At 40.4% G+C, this 23525-nt stretch overlaps 1 protein-coding gene across 8 annotated transcripts in view; it reads left to right on the forward strand.

The window, feature by feature from the left end:
• Positions 1-23525, forward strand: part of MET (MET proto-oncogene, receptor tyrosine kinase) — a 92570-nt gene that overhangs the window by 38143 nt on the left and 30902 nt on the right. For all 8 annotated transcript variants that reach the window (XR_007905882.1, XM_051795412.1, XM_051795413.1 and 5 more), the window contains 7 exons: positions 6641-6775; positions 8174-8347; positions 13713-13873; positions 15056-15158; positions 15369-15505; positions 16612-16785; positions 17666-17765. Coding sequence is in view for 7 of the 8 variants with exons in the window: in XM_051795412.1 (XP_051651372.1) it covers positions 6641-6775; positions 8174-8347; positions 13713-13873; positions 15056-15158; positions 15369-15505; positions 16612-16785; positions 17666-17765 (984 nt within the window). In the remaining variant the exon portion in view is untranslated. The remainder of the gene's footprint in view (positions 1-6640; positions 6776-8173; positions 8348-13712; positions 13874-15055; positions 15159-15368; positions 15506-16611; positions 16786-17665; positions 17766-23525) is intronic.

Genomic DNA, 23525 nt, shown 5'->3' on the forward strand with positions numbered 1-23525 from the left:
CAACCACTCTCTATAGATGCAGTTTTGGCAGCGGGGCCATCTCATCCTTCTGACTATATCAGTGGAACTCAGTGTACAGTGAGGCTGCACTGGGCTGCATGTGGAGTGGTGCAGTAGGACATTCATCCTGTTGCTTCTGGAGGTGAGGAAAGGGTCTTCCCATGGGCATACATACTCCCTGAGATGCTGTCAGCCACATGCTGGCTGCAGTCCTGTCCAATCTGGCTGGACATGAGCCAGTTCTAGCTGAGAAGCCAAGCATTAGCAAAACATGGTAATGCACTGTCATGTCTGAACAGATTCTGAAGAGAAAATGGCTTCGGGCACAAAAACCAAAGCATGATGGCACAGATAGGCATCCTTGGACTACAGCATGTCAGACAACAGGCCACTCATCATCCTCAGGAGCTCTCTGAACTTGTTAGACATGAAATAATACAGATTAATAGTAAGCCTTATTCTGGAGACCTGTTATACGCCAGTATTTTTAACCAGATTTTTTGCTAAGAAAGGGTGTATGGTGTTATAATAAATGTTCAAGGAGCAGAGTTCTGGCAGAGGCTAGGATGAATAAGGGAGAGGTATGAGGCAAGTAACAGCACACAGTGATACCTTTTCCAGCACCCTCCAGCTTCTGGCACTCAGTGGCCCAGAAATTCCCAGAGCTGGAAAATGCACCCATGTTTGACACTTAATAGTCATTTATGGACTTCTTTCTCCTTAGTATTGCTTATTGGGTTTTGAATTTATTTTTGTTTTGTCCTCCATAGTATGCTGTGACATTGAATTCAGTAATTTCATTCCACTTTGAATGATGAAGAGCTTCTTTGGGGTTTCCTTAACCTTTTGGTGCCCCTGATTCTGTCCGATGAGGAATAGGGATGGGGCTCTTACAGATCAGTAGTTTGGGAAATTTTCACACACTGAGCACGAATCTGTTGGCTTTCACATCCAAGTGGATAGAACACTTGATAGCCACACTCATTTCCCAGGAATACTTATGATTAAAAATAAACACCACCACCAAGCTTTAACACACATCTCATTTCCCCAAAAAGAGAGAAATTGGTATATGTCGTATCTGCTTTCATAGATTACATGCCAGGGAACATAATGCACGCTACAGAAATTAATATAGACAAAAATAATCACATCTGCTTTTTATTTGTAACTGCATTCAGGGATTGGAAAAATTTGTCCCAGAATTCAACAAGAAGAGAGCCAAGCCTTCAGCATTGCTCTCCTCTTGCAAACAGCAAAACAGCAAGACATCACCACTCCAGGAATCAAGGCTGAAAGCCATGGTGCCTGTCAGCAAAATGAGTTGACACAGAGCAAAGAAAATACAGAACTTCGCATCTTTCAGTGTGTTCAGTCAAATCCAGTGTGTACTGTAGTGTGCTAGAAGACTATGCACCTTTGAATTTATCAAACTCCTTTTGATCTGGTTCCTGTCCCTCTAGGTAAACGTAGCTGTAACAAAACAGTGCAAATGGCAAGCCATATTTGAAACAAGTGTGAGGAGGTCAAGGGATAGATAAGCATGGACTTTAAACCCTACAGAGCTAGGAGGAAGAAAGAGTGATGGGATGCCTCTGGAGTCATTGCAAAAGTTGTCCTCAGTGTCCTGCCTCAGTGGCCCAGCAATTCATCTGGCTTTTTGATACTAGCAGTCTGACCTGTTTAAGGCTAAGCAGAAACTGTGTGCATGGGCATCTGTAGGAATGTGAATAGCTGCAATTCTTCCGTCTTTATAATTTTTAAGCTAACAGAAAACTGTGGCAAACTCTTGATAAGTAACATTTTCGTATCTATAGCTCAACTTTTAACATTAATGATAGCAGTTCTTTCTGTGGTAAAAAAATATATCTTGATTCTCCCAGGCAAAAAAGTATCAAATATTGAATAATGCAAAATCCATATAGTCAAATTAAAATTAACACCTGGTGCCGAATAATGTATTGAGAGCACATATGTTTTAATATTCAGTTCAAGTAGAAAAGCTTATAGTCTTCAGAGGAGATCCATTATATTCTCCATGGATTAGAATGATATACAGCATTTAGAGAGCTACATATGTGCCCTTTGCAAGGTTATGCTGCATATCCCAGGGCATTTGAGGCATTGCACAATAAAGTTAACCCTGAGCCTATCTCTGCTGGATAATGGCATACACCTGCCAGACATCTAGGGAAAAAATAACAATATGATACTTAGATGGTATTCCTTTAAGAAGGCCTCTCATTTTTGCAGAAGATATTTCAACATTTAGACAGTAACATTTGTAATTCAATACTGCTGACTAGCAGAACTGAGCATCAGAACAATTTGTAAAAGAAGCTGTTGTATCCTCTTTTTCAACTCAAATGATTACAGTCATATTATGCACATATTATGCCATATTATGCACAGACGAACCTAAGTGATCACTGACTTCCAATATAAAGAATATGTTAATTAATATATTAATTAATTAACTGTTGGCTGTTATCTTCATGGAAATAGTTTCAGCTATGATGAAAGATAACGTAATTGTTCAGGATTTTTTCTCTAAATAGAGGGACATAAATTTTGTTTTTGCTTTGAGAAGGATGTCTGACATTGTAGTTACTGATATTCAATGTGATTCTCGGAAGAGTTATTTTTAAGGACATCAGAAGAGCCACATGTATATAAACAAAGGGTCCATCTAGTTCAGTGCTCTGTCTCCAGTAGTATTGACAAGTGGATGCCTAGGGAACCAGGCAACATAGCTAATGCCTTCTGCTTCAAACCTCCAACTGTTCTCCTTTCTGGCAATTTCCTGAGCTATTGAGTTTTGTCTGTTTAGCATTTTCTGTGTACCTGTGAAGTTTCCCTTTAAATGTGTATTTCTCTTGCATTCACATCCTTTGGCAAGGAGTCCCATAGGTCATGACATATTGGTAGGATGTCATACTCTTTTGTTTGCCTTGAACCGAAGTCTCGATTTTGTCTTTTGATGGTATTTAGTACTTTTATTAGAGTAAAATCATAGAATAAGATAATTGTTTAGGATTGAAAAGCCCTCTAGTATCATTGAGTCCAACCATTAACCTTACACTGCCAAGTCCACAACTAAAAAATGTCTGTAAGTGCTGCTTCTAGATATCTTTTAAGTGCTCCCAGGGATGATGACTCCACCACTTCTGGGCAGCCTATTCCGATACTTGACAACCCTTTTGGTGAAAAGATTTTTCCTAATACATAATCTAAGCCTCCCCTGGTGTAACTTGAGGGCATTTCTTCTTGTCCTATGCCTTAGGAGAAGATCAACCCCAACCTGGCTGCAACCTCCTTTCAGGTAGTCGTAGAAAACGAGTATATGATCAGTCTCTACTCACTCATCATTCTGTATTCCTTTTTCATAGATTCCACATCTGCCATACTCAGTCATTGTTCATTACAGCCTTTTGATCATCTTTGTTTCCTTTCTCTGAACCTTTTCCCTTTTTAACATGTTCTTTTTGGCAGGAGGCAACCAGAACTGCACAGAGATTTCAAGTTTCAGGCAAGCCATGAACTTCTATGACAGCAGGATGTTTTCTGATTTGTTCTCTAATCCTTTTCTAATAATTCCTAAGTTTTTATCAGTTTGGGATTTTTTTGGCTGCTGCAAAACAGTTAAGATAACTATCTATCATGTACTGCTTTAAGTTAATTTTCTTTGTTGTATTGTACCTACCATTTTATTGTCTTGTAAAGTCCTTCTGCCATCCTTAATAGTCTGTCCTCATCCTTATCAACTTGAATACCTTCAGATCATCAGAAAACTTTGTCACTTGGACTGTTCAACCACTTGTCTAACTCATAAATGAGTGTATTGAACAGTATGGATCCCAGCACAGACACCTTGTAGAACACTTCTGGTGACTTCTCACTATTGCAAGCACTGACTGTTTATTGCTAATGTCTGTTTATTCTCCTTTAGTTAATTACTTATCTGTGTAAGACCTTCCCTTTCTCCTAACTGCTGGAGTGCAGGCATGTAGATATGCTTTTTTTTCCTCTTATGCTCTGAAGAAATGCTTGGTTAATAAATTATAAAAATGTAAAAAAAAACCCACAACACAATACCACTACTGCCCCCCCTCAAAAAAAAAAAAGACACCCTGAAAAACCCCAGGACTTCACAGTTTTTGCAAAGAGAGAAGTCCTTCTGTAGTACTGAACCATTTGCCATTCCATGGCAGAAGTAGCCCTGTACGGTGGTGTGTCCATGGCACATTAAAGTTACACTGCACACATACCAGCCCAGTCCCAAGCCATAAAAATCAGAGGTTTATGAGAGTGACACTGGAGTCCTAAGTAGCCTCTTGTTTCTACTGTAGAAGCTGTCTTCAAATTGCCTTTTTTTTTCAGGATTATGTTGGATAAGAGTAAGATAGAATTTCAAGGATTGGGCTGATGTGTACAAAACCCCCACATTTATATACATAAAAAAGAACATTTTTGCATCTACTCTCTGTTAAGGCAGTACTGTAGGTTGGAAGATTAGTTCTAAGCAAAATCCAAACTTTTATTCTGTGGTCCCAAATGCGATAGGAAGTGTAATTTGAGCTCCCTGTATGTCATGAGGTCAAAGTCTACTGGCTTGGGATTTGAGCAGGTGATTTGAGTGTCAACCTCAGTAAAATAAGAGTCGGTCAGTACCAAGTAATTTTTCTAAGATTCTACAGATGGAATCCAAATTTTCATATATTGCTGTGAGGCTGGAATGCAGATGTGTTTAAAGGGTTAACACTGTGGCTCAATCAGAAAGAATGCTTGGCAATAAGAGGAAGCCTGGATTAATGATGGAAAAGAATTCTTAGCATTTTATAGCAGTGGGTATTTGAGATGAGACATGGCTAATGATCAACTAAAAAGGTATTTGCAGCTGTGGTGCTACCTCTCCCCATAATGCCAACATTAATCAAGCTTTTTCATGCAGCTTTTCAGTCAATTCTATTTTTCATTGTCCTGAATAGAAAACAGAGCTCATGCCCTGTTACACTGAGTCAGAGACCATACTTCTGTGTCACCAAAAATGATCATACCTTATTGATTTCTAAAAGCTGCACTTTCTGTGCTGTAAAACGAATCTATAGGAAAGTCTGTAACAAAGCCATTTTAAAGGAAAAAAAGCCTCTTGTAACCCCAAACTATAAATACCTCTGGGATGTGGAGCACTTATCACCATGAATTAACTGCTCATATATTTTATTTGAGTCTTGAATTACCAAAAAAATCAGCTATAATTACAACATCTCTAAGTCTAGTTTTGGAATCAGCCATCTTGGTGAAAGACCTTGGCAGTGCGAAAAGCCAGTGAAATCGTGTAAGTCAATGTCCTGGCTGTTCTGATCCTGCCTTTGGAGTCAGAAGAAAAGATTCATTATAGTGAAAAATTAAACATTTGACATACAAGTTATTTCCAAAATGGCTTCAATCTTTTTAAATAATGAACCCCATTGAATCCTAACTTCTCAGCAAATGTTCATTATCTAAATTCCTTAAGTAAACTACACGTGATGAGCTTTTGAAACATGAACATGATCTTCCCTCATGTAAACAATCCTCTGCCTTTGTTGCCTGATGCTATCACATTTGGGTGCACATCCTTCTGGATTGCAGGCCCAAGCTTATAAAATCTCACTATCAAATATCTACACTGATCTGCAGATGCTTTATGCCTCTGCTTAACAGCCATGACTCATCCCGTTAAAGTCAACAAAGTTACAGTAGTAAAGTTAGGCGTGTGTTTGCAGAAATAGATCCAGATTCTCAGAAGTATTTAGGTAATTCAAGATACAGAGAGATGACCAGTGGGGAAATTTCATACTGGCGTGACTAATCTCCCTAAGATCTCCTAGAATCTAGAGAGAGGGAGAGAGAGGAAAGGCTTTTGCAAAGGGTCTTCAGAACAACTAAGTTAGGCTCCTGTTTTGGAGCATCTCCTAAATGACCCTTCAGCATTCCCTGTCATTTAAGAAGTGCTTTGAATGCTCTGTCCTGGACACCTGGCAGGAGCCAAGGTGCCCAGTCACATCTTACAAGGAGCTTGTGTCTGAGCAATAGCCATGTGGCCAGCTCTGGGAATCAAGCTCTGTGTACTTGTGGCTCTGCCCACAGCGACAGTCTGCGCCTGCCATAACTTTGCATTCTAATGGCCCCACATACAGCAAGATGGTTGACACAGGTTAAAGTTTGCTTTTCAAGCTGAAGAGCCAAAATGAGAATAAATGGAAATATATCGGACTTCTGAAGACCTGGAGTTTTAAGATTCTTTTAAATAGATGTTGTAGATAAAATTCTTCATTCTTAAATGTACAGGACTGATTAAATGACCCATTTTCATTTTTTATGGTGACTGAAATTAAAGGACTAGGAAACGTGCAATGACTCCTTCACATTTTAATAAATATGGTGTATTTGGAGGATCCTCCAACAGCCATGATTTTGCTGTATTAAATAAAGTAGATTTTATAGCGCTTTAATCAGATCATGATGGAACATTATGCAAAATATTATGCAATGTAATGCAAAGTAATTAATGCAAGCAGAGAACTTGAGACTGCTGAGCAGCATGCATTTGTGTCACACACTGCCTGCTGATTTTCAAAATTTCTCTCTTTCTTAGATAGTGGTTTCCCGTTCAGAACCCACAGCTCCACATGTCAGCTTTCAGCTAGACTCCCACCCTGTCTCTCCCCAAGTTGTTGTCAAGAATTCATTAGCAGATGATGGCTATACCCTGGTAGTGACTGGGGAAAAGGTGAGTGGTTCATACTCTAATCCTTCTGTGCACTGCATAAACCTGCCTTCACAGCAGCAACATTCAGTAAGAGCAGCTGTTCACACCACTGCCTTATGTGCTGCATCCTCACGGCCTTGCTATTCCCTTGGGAACACTGTGGGGAGGGAGGCAAGTTTCCTCCAAGATATTTTTTCCCCTCTACTGAACAAACCAACAGGCTAATATTGAGAAATGTTTAAATAACGTAAGAGCTGTGATATAAACTAACAAAAGCCAGGAAATGCAAATTTAAGGCTGAAACCCTGTCCCTAATTCAAGTGCTTGCAAAGACAAAACATACAATGGCTTAAGAAAAGAATGGCAGTCACAGTTTCCTGGCTTTTGTTGATTCGTGTCATAACTTTTTAAGGAGGGTGTTGTGTGCAAAAGTTACATAGGTGTGTTTAAAACTAGGAGTCAGTGTTCACAGTAATGTTTGAAAATTATTTTAGCATATGGTCTACAAGGAGTTAATAAAAGATGAAGAGCTATCATAAATATGCTATTGTCATAAGTAGATGTGCATTGAATAGGTTTAAGACATCAGCAGATAATATTACAGATAATCCTAAACCATAATCGTAAGCGATAATTTGACTCCTTGAGTTCTATAAAAATTTACAGAAATAGATCAGCCATTAGTAAAGATAGTTATTAATCATTTACTAGAAATATGTGAGATATTTATAAGAGCAATCTTCAGAAAATGTCCAAAATAAGTTTAAGGAACGTACGGAAATATAAAGTATGAGGTACTGATACAGTAATGTAATTATATACTAATTTCAATATTTTGTCCAAAAATAATTCTTACGTATTTGAAGTGACTATTATCATAATTATCCTGCTATTTTGGGTAATATACATTTTAACTTATATTTTAGGTACAGTGTAAGTTTTTTGCTGCTAGGTGTTAAAAAACAAGTACATGGGCAGTCACATGCCGTAAGTGTGCCACAGGCATTAAAACAGCCTCGCCAAAGTTGAAATAGCCATCCTGCCTATTTTTACGAATGTATGAACTAAGGCATACTGAGATACACTGCTTTTTCCAAGAACTAGTGCAGAATTGGGAGGAGCACACTGCTGTTTTCTTTCTCCATCAGCAAAAAATTCTATCTTGCTGTAAACACCAGATGCTGGTAGTAACTGTATATAACATTAAGATGCCTTTAGGGTTTCTCCCAAGCGAATTTAAAATCATGTCAGTTAAATTACTTATAAGATCCTATAATTACTGAGCTAAAGAGAAGTCGAACTGAGGCTTGCACATCTGAAATCTGAGTAGCACCACTGCGCTATGCATAAATAGAGACTCTCCTTGCCACTTAGTGTATGTATTAAAATGATCTGTGCATTATGTCTCTCCATCCACAGATAACAAAGATCCCACTGAAAGGGCCGGGCTGCCATCACTTCAGGTCCTGCAGCCAGTGCCTGCTGGCACCTGCCTTCATGCAGTGCGGCTGGTGCAGCCAGCAGTGCCTCAGGTCTTCTGAGTGCCCCAACAGCACCTGGACCCAGGACACCTGCTTGCCCAGGGTTTATGAGGTAAAATGGTGGATTTCTTCCATTTCTCTCTTGAGGGAAGAACACGGTCTGTGCTCTGTGGACATTTTCTGTTTATGTAATTGTGATAAATTAAGTGTCTGCTCTCTTCAACTTCCCCTCAGCCTCGGTGTCCATAAATCCTCTGGCTGGATGCACATGCTCTCCATGAGTGCTGTGGGCTAAGGTGCTCATGGTGGATAGGTCTGTCTGAGTATCCTGACCAGCCATGGGAGAGCCTTGGCCCTACAAAGCGCTTCTGGTGGGGAAACAACATGGATCTGAACTAGCCTGGCAGGGGTCTTATGGGAAAGGTCAGCCACAGAAAGGAGTAACCCTCCTCTCAGACTCCTCTCAAAGGGGAAAATGAAGAAAAGCATTTCCTGCCCACAGCTGCCACAGCCCGGCCCCGTGCAGGAGGTCTGTGACTCTCACTCTTCATCTGTCCCTGTGCTGGCTCCAGCAGGGAAGGAAAGTGTGGTGTTTCTCTATGAGAAAAATTCCCTTTCTCCCCTAACCAAGCTCCTGGAGGAGATGCTTTTTTCGTAATGTCCTTCCCTGGCTCCTTGTTCCCATGGGTCCACTTGCCACCAATGAGGGACAAGTGTGTAACTGCACACTCCGTGCCCCAGGACAGGGGACAGCCAGAGGCTACTGCCAGCTGGCCAGAGATCATCAAGGTCTGTGCAAGCTTGAGATGAGCAGAGAGCTGCATTGGTGTGGTCCAGTTTTAATTCAGTTGTGGTTAATGCAGGATTCATGCTGTACGTGTAACCAGATCTTCTCAGATGAAGTGTGACATAACTGTGAAGGCAGAGGTTTGTAAGGCACTTGATGGACTAGAAATCTGAGGGAAGGACAACCATAAAACTTCCTGGTAGCATTTATACCCATTTACTTGTGTTAGTGCATTTAAACTACATCGTGTAGTTAAAAGTACAGTTTCCTTTATGGGAATACAGCTTATAAAAAGGGATGAAAATTTGATGTGCTAAACTCCTAGAGAGAAAGGAAGACAAAAGTGGGTTTTAAATTAATAATGTATTTCTTTCAACCAGGCAGATGATTTTATGTACAACAACTTTTTAAAGAACGGACAGGCAAAACTGCTGTTAAACCAGAAATCTAGAAACACATGTTGGTTTTTTTATCATGTTCACCTTTCAGATACTAAATTTAGGATTAACACAGGCAAAATTCAGTGAACAAACAGTGGAGAGTTACAGGAAACCCAAAATGGATGGAAAGGATGGGGGGTGTTTGTGTTTACCTTGCCTTCTATTGCCATTTACCTTTGAGCAAAGGAGATGTACAAAAATTGCTAACACATAATGTGAGTAGTTTACTTTCCTTTTATATAAGAAGCCATTTATTTCAAAAAGGTTATATTAGATGATGAAATAATGCTTTCTGGCCTTAGTTTGTATGAGACTATGAATCACCAATTCAAAGGTATACCCTGAGAGTTACCCTGATACATTTTTCTGTGCTTCTGCAGGCCTAAGGTACTCACCTGTCTTGAACAGTTTGTTTCATCTTTCCTAGAGTTCAAACACAAGTAGCATCCGTTAATGTTTTTTTATTCACAAAACTTTCCAGCAGTGGCAGTATATTTCCATGACTCAAAAAGGATTTCTCAGGCTCTGAACTGCTTAGTTTCTGATTTTCAGAGGTGCTGAGCTCATATAGCCCTCTTTAATTTTAATTTTGAATGTATGCACTCAGCAGTTTTAAGAATCAAGAGCCTGGAGCCCATGCACAAGGTTCCAAGAGGTGCATCCAAGAGGTGCTCCAAGACCAAGAGGTGCATCTCCAAGGCCACCTCTGCAGTCCCTATGAAGTCACTGGGAGGTCTCATCCAGGGGAGCATACTTTGGACAGGGGGCAGAGGGAGCAGGTGTGAGGCTGGCTAGGTGCTTGCTCCCCTTCCCCATATGGCTCAACCCTTCCTGCTCAGCACAAACCCAGTCTACCCCTGTGATGAATATGGATCTGTGGCACCGATGGATCTCAAAGTGAATCTCAAATTACAGCGTGCCCATGTTGGTAGAAGTTGCTTCTGAAAGGCTTGCAAGGAAAAAAATGCAGCTGGGTACTTAAGTCCCTTTGGATTGCTAGCTGTTAAGACAGATTTCATGCTCTACTGGACCATGACATTTAACATGATTACTGAAAAAAATATAAAACAGATTATTCATCATCTTCTGATCTGTCTTTAAACCCATATGCATAAAATGTAAGAAACAAGCTTGTTTTTGTTCCTAACAAACAGAGGATGACCTGCTCTGCATAGTATCTGAAATTCAGTCTGAACCTCTGCCTAATATTTTGCAGCTTCCAGAGGGACAGATTGTTTGAGATATGTCATATGATCATTTTAACCTGAAGGGAACAGATTGCTCTATGAGGGTCTGGTCCAGTGGATGTTAGCTAATGAAGTTGCCAACAAAGTTTTCCCAGGTTATTACACACAGTGGTGGGCAATGAAAAAGATATTTTCTTCTCAGGAGGGTTGGCAAAGTCTTCCCATGGAGTCCTGCAGATCCTTTGTTTCTTTGCCCTGCTTTAAGCACTTTCCCTTGGAGCTGTGGGTGGTGGGGAGCCGCCAACTCTGCCCGGGCATCCCCCCTGCTACCGACAGTGTAGTAGGGCAGGCACTGGAACACGTCCCCTCCACAGCCCAGCTCCCAGTCTACTCCCATCCACTGCCTCTGCCAACCACGGGGCGTGTTTTGTCAGCCTGGATGAGCAGTGCTAGAGGGAAGCCAGAGGACTCGAGGGAGTCTCCTCAGAGACCACTTGGTGCTGGAACAAATTGCAAGCATCTGTGTGTGGTGTTCAGGTCACGCTGAAAGGTGAAGGGTGTAAAAGAAGAAATAAATTGGTATCCCTTCTGATTCTTTGTTGTGGTTAAAAATCTGACATGGTTTGTTGTTGTTTTTAAAGTGAGTCATTTTAGCTGGCTTTTGTATCAGATGTATCAAGGACATCAGGCTTTCTGCTGCCTGTTGAGGTTGGAGTTTTTGCTGAAAATTTCACATATGGTTTCTACATGTTCTTGTCTCTTAATTGAAATGAATGGGCTATTGAAACTAATAAATATATACTTTCTTCCAAAAATTTATAAAGTATATGAGTGGATATTGGCATAATGACTGTCAACATAAGCAAAAGGAAATCACAAAAGTTAACTTCCTCCCTTAACCCAAAGTCCAGAAAACAGCAGAATGGCAGGCCTTGCAGCAGGACTTGCTCCATGTTATCAGTGGGGTTTTCATACTATAGAGAACTTTTGAATCCTGAATTTCATAGCATTTGTATCTGATTTGGGTTTTGCTTACTTTGTGTTACTACCTGCGCAATGTAAGCACAGAGAAGATACCTACATATACCTGAGTTCAATGCCAGGAGGCTGACTACTCATTCCTGTCAGCTCTCACAAGAACAAGTCTGAAAAACCACATTTGACTTTCAGATGTTTCATCATACAGAACAAATGGAACAAAAATACAGACTTGAATAAAAACAGTCTAGGGGAATTTCTGCAGAACTTAAAACCAGAAGTTTAAGATTTGGTTTATTTTTTGCTCTCTGCTTAGAGGTCTTGCCTCCTAAATTTGTTGGCAGAATGTAGTAAATACTCTCCCTCAATTAAGGTACATGGGCTGCTATTACAAGTTTCTTTTGGCAGATAAGATCACTAAAAACCAGTTCAGTACCTTCAGTTTTTATTCTGTATGGCTTTGTGCAGCCTGATTTTTAACACCCTTATTTTGCTAACTTATGGATTACATTTCAAACTCTTCAAATGCCACATCAGTGCATTATTGTACAAAACATAGAGACATCCTGTATCCCACAGAGCAATGTCACTTTCTGCTGGGGTTTTATTACTCCAAAAATAGGTAAGTGTGCTGAAATATTAAGCAGAGTGGAAAACTAGGATCAGAAGTCAAATCTCAATTTTGAAGGAAAAAACTCAAAGAAATAAGAGAAAGTTAAACTTGGGAATAGCACAGACTCCATGGGGTACAGCACTGCTCCACACTCTTAGCTGCAGTTTTGTGTGTCAAGGGGCTGTGGGGGTATCACTCCTTTTTTACAGGATTTGTGCAAAAGTACTGTTCCTGCATAGGTTCCCTCTTCTTTGCTTGTTGAGAGCTGATTCAAAGCTCTTTAAAACAGAAAAGATTCCTTCTGGCTTCAGTGAATTTTAGATCAGACTCTTTGTCTGGTTTCTAATGGGGGCAGTAAATTTCCCCATATATAGTATATGGTATAATTCTTTTGAAGTATTCTTCAGCTGCCTTTCTATATGCAATACTTCATTTGTGAGAGTCTTGAAGTATAGCTACAAGAGACTTGAACAGAAATGTGCTGTCTTACTGGATTTCCAGATGAAATAATAGCCAAGTATCAGTCAAACACTTTCAGCTTGAAAATTAAGTCAGGTCCTTTGAAGGGCACAGCTGTATTGCATTTTAGGAGCCAAATTATTATCACTAAAGCATTAAGACATTTAGGCACTATGATCACAAGTATAAATTCAGTCTTTCATTCTTTATTGCGTTCAGCAGTACTGGTATGTTTGCAAAATTATGCAGTATTGTTAAAAGTCCTCATAATCCCTGAACCAATGTTGGGGGGGTTTGTTGGTTGGGTTTGGTTTTTTTTTTTTACTGGCAGTACTGACCAGTACTTTTACTGAGTTTTGTATGACTTCTATAGTGTTCCTACGTTTTTCCCACCATTGTTATATTTTACAGGACAATTTAAAATATATATATAAAAAAAAGGCATTTCCTTTGTAGATTGTCTCTGTGTTTCTGAGGGGTAATTTATTTTTAACTCAGAATTAGAGGTGACCAAATGTAAAAGATTTAAGGAAAGAATAGCAGAAGTCACGTTAACTTTATCACAGTCAACGCGATGCCAGATTATGGTGTCTTTGAAGCTACTTCACTCTGAACCCAACTTTCATCAAGCTGACAAAAAATGGTCATTTTGGGGCTCTTTTGTGTTCAGCATTCAGCTTCTAACAAAATAAGTATATTGTATGTTTAACATACCAGAAATAAGATGTGAAAGACAAGAACAGCAGGATTTAAAAGACTGTTACAATGCACAGCTTGTTCAGTGCCCCTAAACACTAACTTTCAAAGCTTTCTGGTATAGGTTTCGTTATTTATTGCTACTGCCAGAGAAAGCTCATAATGTGACAAATGAAAGGTGAAGAACAATTAAGATGAATGCTAGGACATAGTCTACCAAAAGAAATGCTTTTCTAAAATTAATTCTTTGCACATTCTTTAGCTCCATTTGAAGTTCAAGAAAACCTGATTCAACTAACACAATATTTTTTTGACAGATTCTCCCAAGCAGTGCCCCCATAGAAGGTGGGACAAAGCTGACACTGTGTGGATGGGACTTTGGATTCAGCAAAAATAATAGATTTGAATTAAAAAATACAGTAGTCCATATTGGAGGAAAAGTTTGTGCTCTGGAAGCAAAATCTAGCAACAAAAACAAGTAAGAAACCTAAAATATGAATGTCCTTTTATATGGATTTTTTTGACAAATATGTATCATCTCAGATTCTGAAATTTCAAGTTGAAAAAAATCCCTTGGTTTGATAAGCTCCCCAAGAAAAAAGTGCTCCAAATGGAGAACAATAAATCAAGTTTATGCCAGTAGCCCCTGCAGCAGCTTTTTCTGGTTTGTCTGTGAAATGGTCTTCAACATCTGTGGGAGCTGGCAAGAATGAAGCTATTCAAAGTTCTGAAAAGTGGGCAGGTTCCTTTGGCCAGGATCCTGCTGGACTCAGTTATGTCACCTCTGTCGTCTTGGTCTGTGAAGCTGCTGGAGAGAAATGTGAGAAGATGCAGATATTTTGTCATCCAGAGGTTTATGACCCCCAGCTGCACCTCTCCTCCTCTTCCTCAGAAATAAGTATTTGAGATGGTGGGATAATGACTTAAGACAGAAGTTATTAAAATTGTTATCTGGAAGAAATAGGAAGTTCATTGAATATCCTCTCTCAGTTCAGAGCATATGACTATCTACCACCAAAGCAATGTGCAAATCATAGCACAGCTTCTCTGCTCACATATATAGCAGCAAGTATACTCCAGCAAGTACTCAAGAAGTATTGAGCACTCTCCTAACTGCTCAATAACAGTCCTAACAGACTTAATGGAAACAAAACGATTTAAGGAGATTATGTCACATATGAGACTGTGTGAATGTAATATAATACATTGACATATGCTGCCACAAAACTTCAAGTTTAATTTTTTGGTAATATTTAAATTTATACAACAAATGTGTGTATATAATGCATTTTTTCTAATCCTGTTATCTACCAAAATTTGATACTAAAGGAAAAGTAAAAAAAAAAAAGACCCTCAGCTGTTGGATGGGAGGTCTTTTTTTTTCTCTAGCATGCTTCTTTTCTCTGAAATATATTTGATATACTATTATTATTATTATTATTTTCTGGCCAAGTATAAAGACCACAGTGTGTGTATTTATTATTAAAGACGAGGAGCAGAGTTCTTTTAGCTGTTACTTCTGAAATGTCCTTGATGCTTATACATTGATGATCTGTTTAGTATGTATTCTCCATTATGAGTTTGAAGTGGTTCTATTTTAATACAAAAAAAATCAAGCAGAAACTAAATGTAATCCCTTTTTTCCCCTTGTTTTCTAAAGGCTTGAATGCACAGTTCCTGCTGCAAAAAGTCCAGGTTTTAATATATCCAGTAGTGTTTCTGTTGGACATGGCAAAACACTGTTCAATACATTTTCATATGTGGTAAGCACTATGATATTAAACCTTTATAGTCAAAATTAGCTTCAGTATTAACTGGAAGGAACTTCTCATGAGTCCAATCCAGTATGGTAATTCTGTATTCCTGTTGGCTTTATTATTACTTCATGGAAATGCTTATAAATGTTTTAAGATTCTTCTTCATATTTTGAAATAATTTTATAATCCACTGTTCTTATTTTTACCATCCCTTAGAATCCTGTAATAACAAGTATATCCCCCACTTATGGCCCGAAATCTGGAGGAACATTGCTAACTGTAGCTGGAAAATACCTAAGGAGTGGAAAATCCATAAGGATTTTTGTTGGTGAGCAACCATGCACTTTGAAAAGGTAATGTATTTATTAAAAAGTTATGCCTTTAATATTGAAATGGCGTGATTAAAATGTCTTGGAGCTAAAAAAAGCAAATGCAAAAATGCATTAGCTTTCCTCTCCTTGTGTCATTTATCGGGGAATTTATACTGCAATAAGCATTCAGTTCTGGATTATATCCTGAGTTCAGGATATCTGAAAGATTCCTAGAAGGGACTGCGGTTCCCTAGAAGATTTGTTTATTCTGTCATGTCTTCATTAACCTCATTAAAAGGTTGCATAGAGAAGTAGCAAATCAACTTCTAATGGACTAGAAGCTGCCTATTTCCCATAATTTTTTTCACCCCGACTCCCACAAGCTCAGCCTTCTCCCTTGTATTATCAAGAGCTATTGTTCACGCAGCAGCTGCCAGTGAGATCCAGTGGGTGCAGGTTACCATTTCCTACTGCTTTGTTTGGTAGAGACCTGACCAGTGTGGAAATGTGTATCCCATGCAGAGGAGCAGCTACTTCTGCACTGCTGTCACTGAACAGCCTGAGGCAGCATCACATTGGGACTGCCTTTGGTATATATAAAACTGTTTTGAGGATTAAGCTAGAATTTCTCATGTCTCTGTACTGGATCCAGTAGGAGCTCAGTCAAAAATCTTTGATGTGCCCTGTGTGGAAATGCCTTCAATCACAGCTGTATATAAATGTTAAATACTAAGCACAGATTCTCTGCAGTGGGTACATCCCACACTAGCACCTTTACTTGAGGTTTTTAAGACAGGATAAGTCCTGTGGATTTGAAAGAGGCATTATCCCTTGGTTACAGCAGATCAGGTCATTCTCCTTAAACCTGGAGTGTGGTGGTGTTTTCCAGGCTGAAAGCTGCCTTTGCAGGGTGCAGGGGCTGATGTGGTTGCCAGCAGTGCTAGGGAAACACCTTCCAGTAGCAAGTCAACTAAATTAAGATGAATCTTGAGCCTAGGCAGTGGTGCTTGTTGCCATATGATTATCCAGTGGGAAAATCAATGACATTTTCTTACAAGCAGATCCCTAGGCAATGTTGGGGCTTACTAAAGGACAGTGTTTTAAACCAAGTACATGCTTTATAATACTGACAAGCAATCCCTTTGCAGTCCTCCCAGCATACTGGCGAGCACTGTGGAGTGCTACACTCCAGCGCAGCAAATTCCCCAGGAATATCGTGTGAGAATGGAAATCGATGGAGCTATTCGAGACGCGAGCAGCCATTTCACATACAGAGAAGACCCTGTTGTTTTCAAAATTCATCCGTCCAAATCTTTTCTTAGGTGAGTAAAAGTTTCTCATAGAAACAAGAAAAGTGACAAATGAACAAAGAATGGCTATGCTGCGCAGCAATCCATCAAAAGAAATTGCATTTTTATCTTCATCTGCCATGCCAATTGCTTCCATTATGGTGCAGTTGCAGAGGGCAGATCATTTCCTTTCAGAGGTGAAGGAGAAGGGGGAAGGGTGGCTCTTTTCCTTATGTGATTTCACTCCTAGCTGTTGCTGAGCCTACCTGTGGTGTCTTGCCGAGATACCTACTATACAGCTAAGTGTGTCTCCTGTACTGTGTCTGGACATTACACTGATTAGTGAGGAAAATAATTTAATGTGACAAGTCAGGGGTACTCAGGAGAGCAAATGGATTTTAAAATAGTCTAAATCCAGCGCTGTATAAATATTATGAATATATATGTATGGTAGTGCATGTGTGTTTTCAAGTGGCATATTTATGGTTTCAGTAACAATAATCCAAGCCATCTGCCTTTGCCAAAATAATGTCAGCAGTAAAACAGACACCTTTTTCAGCACCACTGAAAGCAATAAGTTAAAAAGCAAATGTGAAGTACAAGTATGCACCCTCTTTTAAAATGTACACATTTGTTTTGTACCCTGGCATACCACAGTTTTAAAAATTATTTTTCTTTTCTTTATTTGATTAGTTGTTATAGTAAGTATAAAATTTATTTCCCAGAAAAATAATCTCACTGCACAAAGCTATTTGCACTCACCCCATATATCCCTAATTCTGGTTTTATGTTACCATTCACTTTAAAATATAATTTGTTATTAACATTATCACAGCAGATGTATTGTTATCCTACTCATCTTCTTTTTTTTTTCTTTTTCTTCTTCCTTTTTTTTTTTTTAAATTTTTCCTAGTGGTGGAAGTACAATCACAGCTCAGGGAATCAACTTGAACTCAGTGTGCTTTCCTCAGATGGTGATTACTGTACCTAAACTAGGAATGAACTTCTCTGTGGTGAGTCAGTCTTAGAGAAGACAATCTGCTATCTTTTCATCTTGGTGTGATGAATGTTTAAGAACTCTCAGTCAAAATACTTTGACTTTTGCCTTGAAACTTTGAGGCTTCCACTGATATTTTGGTGTTTTCTGCACAGGCTGTTTTCACTGTATAGGCAGAATTCAACAACAAATTTGAAATTAGGCTGAAGGTACAACAGCAGTTTCCAAGGAACCTTTTCCAAAGAAATAAGGCTTTTACAGTATCTGATAATAAGATTTTTATATTGCAATTTAGCAATGCAAATTCAAGTGACTAAACACAGAGCAACGCAATACAGGTATGTCAGATTACATGGCAGGTTCAGGCTACTGTCATATTCAAGTGGTGACTGTGGATATGCGACAAAGAGGAAGAGTAACTATCTAAAATCAAAAGTAAGTATTATTTTGAAGAATTTCTGCTTGCAAAATTCCCTATTGGGGCAAATCTTTCCTAATTTACCAAAGTTCAACAACTAAGGTTTGGGGCTTTGCAATTGGGTACCTCTGCATGAACAGAGGGTCAGTCAGGGACCCAAGCCTTCTGATTTTTGTTCGGAGTTGACACTACACAATGTCTAAATCTAAATAAGGTGTACAGATATGACCATGTGATCCACTTTAATTTTTGCAAAGCAAAGATTGCATTTAATGGCTAGTTGTACTGCAACTGTTTTCTGTAAGCATTTGCCTACACATTTGTGTTGTACCTCCAATATTTTCTTATCCTGTAAGGTCTGTTTAGCCTAACTGAAGCTAAATTGACCTACACTCTTTATGACATGCTATGTTACTCTTCATATTCTCAGGTTATTTCTAATGATCACTATACACTATTTCCTGAATTGAATTCTAAGTATTAGACCTAGGTTTGCTCAATGCATTTTAAATGGTATGTCTGCAAATTTGCAGTCTTTTATGGCTTCAAGGTTATCATATTCTTCATGATCCTAATTTGTATAATATTATGAGTGTCGGGACCTGAATTTCCACAGCATGTAGTCGTGGCTTGTAATTTAATGGGTTCAGATTTTAATCTGAAAATCAGTGCCTTTGCAATGAAACACAGTGTTCAGTGTTTTCAAAAAGTCACTTTATCCATCAGTTGAAAAACAAAACATTTCAGTGAAATCAACTAAACTCAAAATTTATTAGGCTTTGAGTAATGTAGGCATGATTATTTTTAGACACAAAGGATTTCCAAAGAAAAGATCATTGCTGAAAGCATGTCTTGAGATTTTGCTTTGTGTGGGTTTGAGCAGTCTTTTTTTTTTAAAGTAAAGATCACTCATATGCTTTCTCTGTTCCCCTGTGAGAATATGCGATATTGCTTCTCTTCAGGCCCTGATACTGCATTCCTTGCTTGTCAAATATTTGGGACTTCACAGAATCACCGAATATGCCAAGTTGGAAGGGACCCACAAGGATCATCAAGTCCAACTCCCAGCCCTGCACAGGACCATCCCTGAGAGTCACACCGAGTGCCTCAAAGTATCACTGAAATGCTGCTTGAACTCTATCAGGCTTGGTGCTGTGGCCACTTCCCTGGGGAGCCTGTTCCAGTGCCCAGCCATCCTCTGGGTGAAGAAACTTTCTAATATCCAACCTAAACCTCTCCTGACACAACTTCAGGCCATTCCCTTGGGTTCTGTCACTGGTCACCACAGAGAAAACATAAGTGTCTGCCCCTCCTATCAGGTTTCAGGAAATCAGGTTTGATAAGTGAGACCTTGCTCTCACAAAGCTGTACTGGTTGTAACCAAAGACTGTGTTGTCTTTCAGGTTTTCCTCAATACTTGCCATAACAATCTTCTCCATAACTTCACCAGTTATGGACTGGTGAAGTCTCCGTTATGAGACTGACAGGCCTGTAGTTTCTGGGGTCCTCCTTCTTGCCCTTCTTAAAAATTGGGACAACATTCACCAGTTTCCAGTCAGCTGGGACCTCTACGGATTCCCAAGACTGCTCAAGAATCACTGAGAGAGGTTCTGAAATGACATTATCTAGCTCTTTGAGGATTCTGGGATGAATCCCATTAGCCCCATAGATTTTTAGGAATCCAGCTGGAGTAGCAGATTCCACACAATTTCAGAGTCAACTGGGAGTTGATCATTCTCTGTCATGGTCCTCCAGCTGAGGGCACTTAGACACCCTTGATCCCTCATCCATGTTGAAGACAGAGGCAAAGAAAGTGTTAAACACCTCTGCCTTGTCTATGTTCCTGTTTGTGAGGTGACCATCCACATCCTGTAATGGGTCAATGATATTTCTATACTGCCTACTGCAGTATATTAATGTATTTGAAAAAACTCTTTTTATTGATCCTCACATTTCCGGCCAGCTTCAACTCCAGCTGAGCTTTGGCCACATGAATTTTTTCCCTAAAGCAGGAAGGAACATCTCAGTATTCTTCCCATATCACTTGACCTTGCTTCCACTGAGCATACGCCTTCCTTTTGTGCCTTATTTCCAAGAGAAGATCCCTGCTCAGCCAAGCCGGCCTTCTGCCTCCCCTGCTTGACTTCTGACACTTGGGAATTGCTGCTTCTGTTCCCTTGGGAGGTGATGTTTGAAAAGTGACCAGCAGTGATGGACTGCAGCACCTGCAAAAACCTTTCCCAAGGGACCTTACTTACTCGTTCCCTGAGCAGCCCAAAGTCTGCTCTCCTCATGTCCAGAGCTGAGGTGTTGCTGGCACTTTTGCTCCTGTCAGCATAGATTTTAAACTTGATCCCTTTGTGGTTGCTGTGGCCAAGATGGCCACCAATCTCCACTTTGCTCACAGGATCCACTCTGTTGACAAGCAGCAGATCAAGGAGAGCGTCTTTCTGAGTCAACTCCCTTAGGATGTGTTCCATAAAGTTGTCATCCGGGTTTTTAGGAATCTTCTGGCCCTGGTTCTACCAGCTGTGTGATGCTCTCAGTTAATTTCTGGAAAGTTGAAGTTACCCATAAGGACAAGGACAGTTGATTTTAGTTCCTTAAAGAGTAAGTCGTCAGTGTCATCGTCCTGGCTGGGACGTCTGTAGCAGTCTCCCGTGTTGATATCTGCATTATTTGTTTGCCCCCAGAGACTCTCTCTGCCATTGCCAACTGTGAGCTCCATACATTCAAACCCTTCTATTACATACAGTGCCACCCCTCCACGTCTTCTGCCCCGTCTGTCCCTCCCGAAGATCCTGTAACCATCCAGCAGGGCACTCCAGTCACAGGTCTCATCCCACCAGGTTTCACTTACGCAGTGATGTCAAATCTCTGGGACTGGGCCAAAGCTTCACACTCCTCTTGTTTGTTCCTCATGCTGCATGCATTAGTGTAGAAATATTTCAGGTGTGGTACATTGTAGCCAATACCTCTTGAGGTAGATTGAGGGATCCCATGAGTGCTCATTTCCTCAAATTTTGGCAAATCATCCCATTGCTCATCACTGGTGAGCCTGGTTTTGCCCCTTTCCCCCTTCCAAGCTAGTCTAAAGCCTTGTCAACAAGCCCCACTGGCTCCTGCACTAAAATTCTTTTTCCCCTCTGAGAAAGTTGCATCCTGTCGGGTGTTAGTAGACCAGGTGTTGAGTAGATCATGGCATGGTCAAAAAACCCAAAATTTTTCTGATTACACCAACCTTGGAGCTACTTGTTGACCTGATGAATCTTTATATTCCTATTAATATTATTCCTTTTTACTGGAAAGATAAAGGAGATTACTACCTGTGCTCCTGATCCCTCTACCAATCGTCTCAGGGCCTTGAAGCCTCTTCTGATTGCCCTCTTTGTTATTTCATTGCTGCCTGTTTGAACAACCAATAGTGGACAGTAATCAGAGTGCCTTATTAGACTGGAGAGTTTTCCAGTAATGTCCCTTACCTATGCCTATGTAAGATAGCAGACTTCCCTGTGAGCTGGGTCTGATCTGCATATTGGGTCCTCCATTGCCCTTAGAAGGGAGTCTCCTATTACAACTACCCTTCTTTTCCTCTTGACAGAGGAGGTCTGGATGCGGGTACAGGTGGTGTTATTTTAAGGGACCCCACTACCCTAGAACGACTCTCACCCATCTCCTCAGTTGTCCAGCCCTCTAATTCCAGAGCCTCATACCTGTTGTAGAATGTGCAAGTCCTACCTGTCATATTTTGAGAAGGAGGAGGAATCTTCCTCCTGGTACGTGCAGTGACCAGCTTCCAGCCTTCATCTTTAACAGACTAACATTCCTTTGACTAATTTCCCTGCTGAGTTCTGAGTCCACCTCTTTCTTCACTATAACAGAGGCTCAAGACTCCCGAGAGTCTTGCTCTGTCTCTTGCTCTTTTGCTTGAATACTGTGAAGCCTGTTCACTTCTTCCCATAGCTCCTTCACTTGGTGACACAGCTCTTCAACCACAACACATCTTCTGCAAAATAACTGTTTGTCTGCCCCAGCATCGTGAAGAGGCATCAGGCACTCCTGACAACCTGTGACCTGGAGAGCTGCATCTGCCATCAGCAGCTCTGGCTGTGGAGGCCTCTGGCACGGCTGGTACAGTGAGTCCTGCAGCAACAAGGAATTGAGCTTTATGGCATGTCAACCATAACTGAGGAAGCTTAAGCTCTACCTTACCAGTTTCTCAGCCTGTTTGCTCTGTTGGCTGCTCTGTTGGCTGCTCTGTTGGCTGCTCCTAGCTGGTCCGAGCTTTCCTGCTCTCCCTGCCTGTGCAAATTGCTGTGCCACGTGCCACACCCTGTTCACCACACTCCAGGTCGATGGCGCTCCCTGGAAGCATTGAAATTCCCCCTTGGTCGCTCCCAGCACCACCCCTCCTCCACTCCTTGGCTGCTGAGGGCCCCCGGGTCCACATGAGGCTGCACTTAGGTGTTCGTGGTCACGGGAACCCCTGCACAGCCCAGTCTCACCCCAGAACCATCTTTCAGCTGCCTCTGGTGCTGCCTCACTTCCTTAGAATCTGAACAGATTTGAAAGGATCTGAAATTTTAAAGAACTAAGTCCAAAAGTCACTGGCAACTCCAGGCAATGGATGCCATAGAATTTACTCTCTCCCCCAAATACTGGGGAGCAACCTTGCCTTTGAGCAGTGTTTTGCTTTCATCCTGCCTTTTAACCTGCTGTTGAAAAAAGACATAGACATAGGCAGTGAGAATTATCTCCTTTATCTTTTTCTTTTCCTACCTTGCAGTGTGTGTTATATTTGTCAACACACCAATCCCCTACCCCTGCTGATCTCTAAGAAATTTGCCCCAGTGTATGAGCACCTGTACACAAGTTCATTCTCCCTGCACAAAAGATGGAATATAACCTCAAATAGATTATAATCCAGAGTGTTTTATACTTTGACACTGCCCAAGCAATATATTTTTGCTCTATTGAAATTAAAGGCTTCTGGCACTCAGTGGCCTTCCCTGCCTCTGTGGCAGCCATTTGTTCTGCCACTATTCTCTACCTCAAGCATATTTCTCAAGGAAGGATATTAGAAAGGGAAGATTTATAGCTAGCAAAACAAGATTGCACTGTGTAACTGAGGAAATTGCTGGTGGCAGATGCCAGTGGCTGCAGTCTGACCCATCCTGCACTGGAGATTCTGGGCTCTATGCATGAGGGATATACAAAAAAACTAAAATTTCATCCAGTCATTACAAAAAATAAACAAAAATGAGGATCTATTTCCAGCAGGGATCCAGACTAGCTGTCTGATTTATAAAGAAGACAGGTTGTGATCCTGAACAGACCAAACCCAGACAAACAGTACAA

Source organism: Manacus candei, unplaced genomic scaffold, assembly GCF_025592945.1.
Source record: "Manacus candei isolate 608988 ecotype Guabito, Panama unplaced genomic scaffold, ASM2559294v1 h1tg000043l, whole genome shotgun sequence".
Lineage (NCBI taxonomy): Eukaryota > Metazoa > Chordata > Aves > Passeriformes > Pipridae > Manacus > Manacus candei.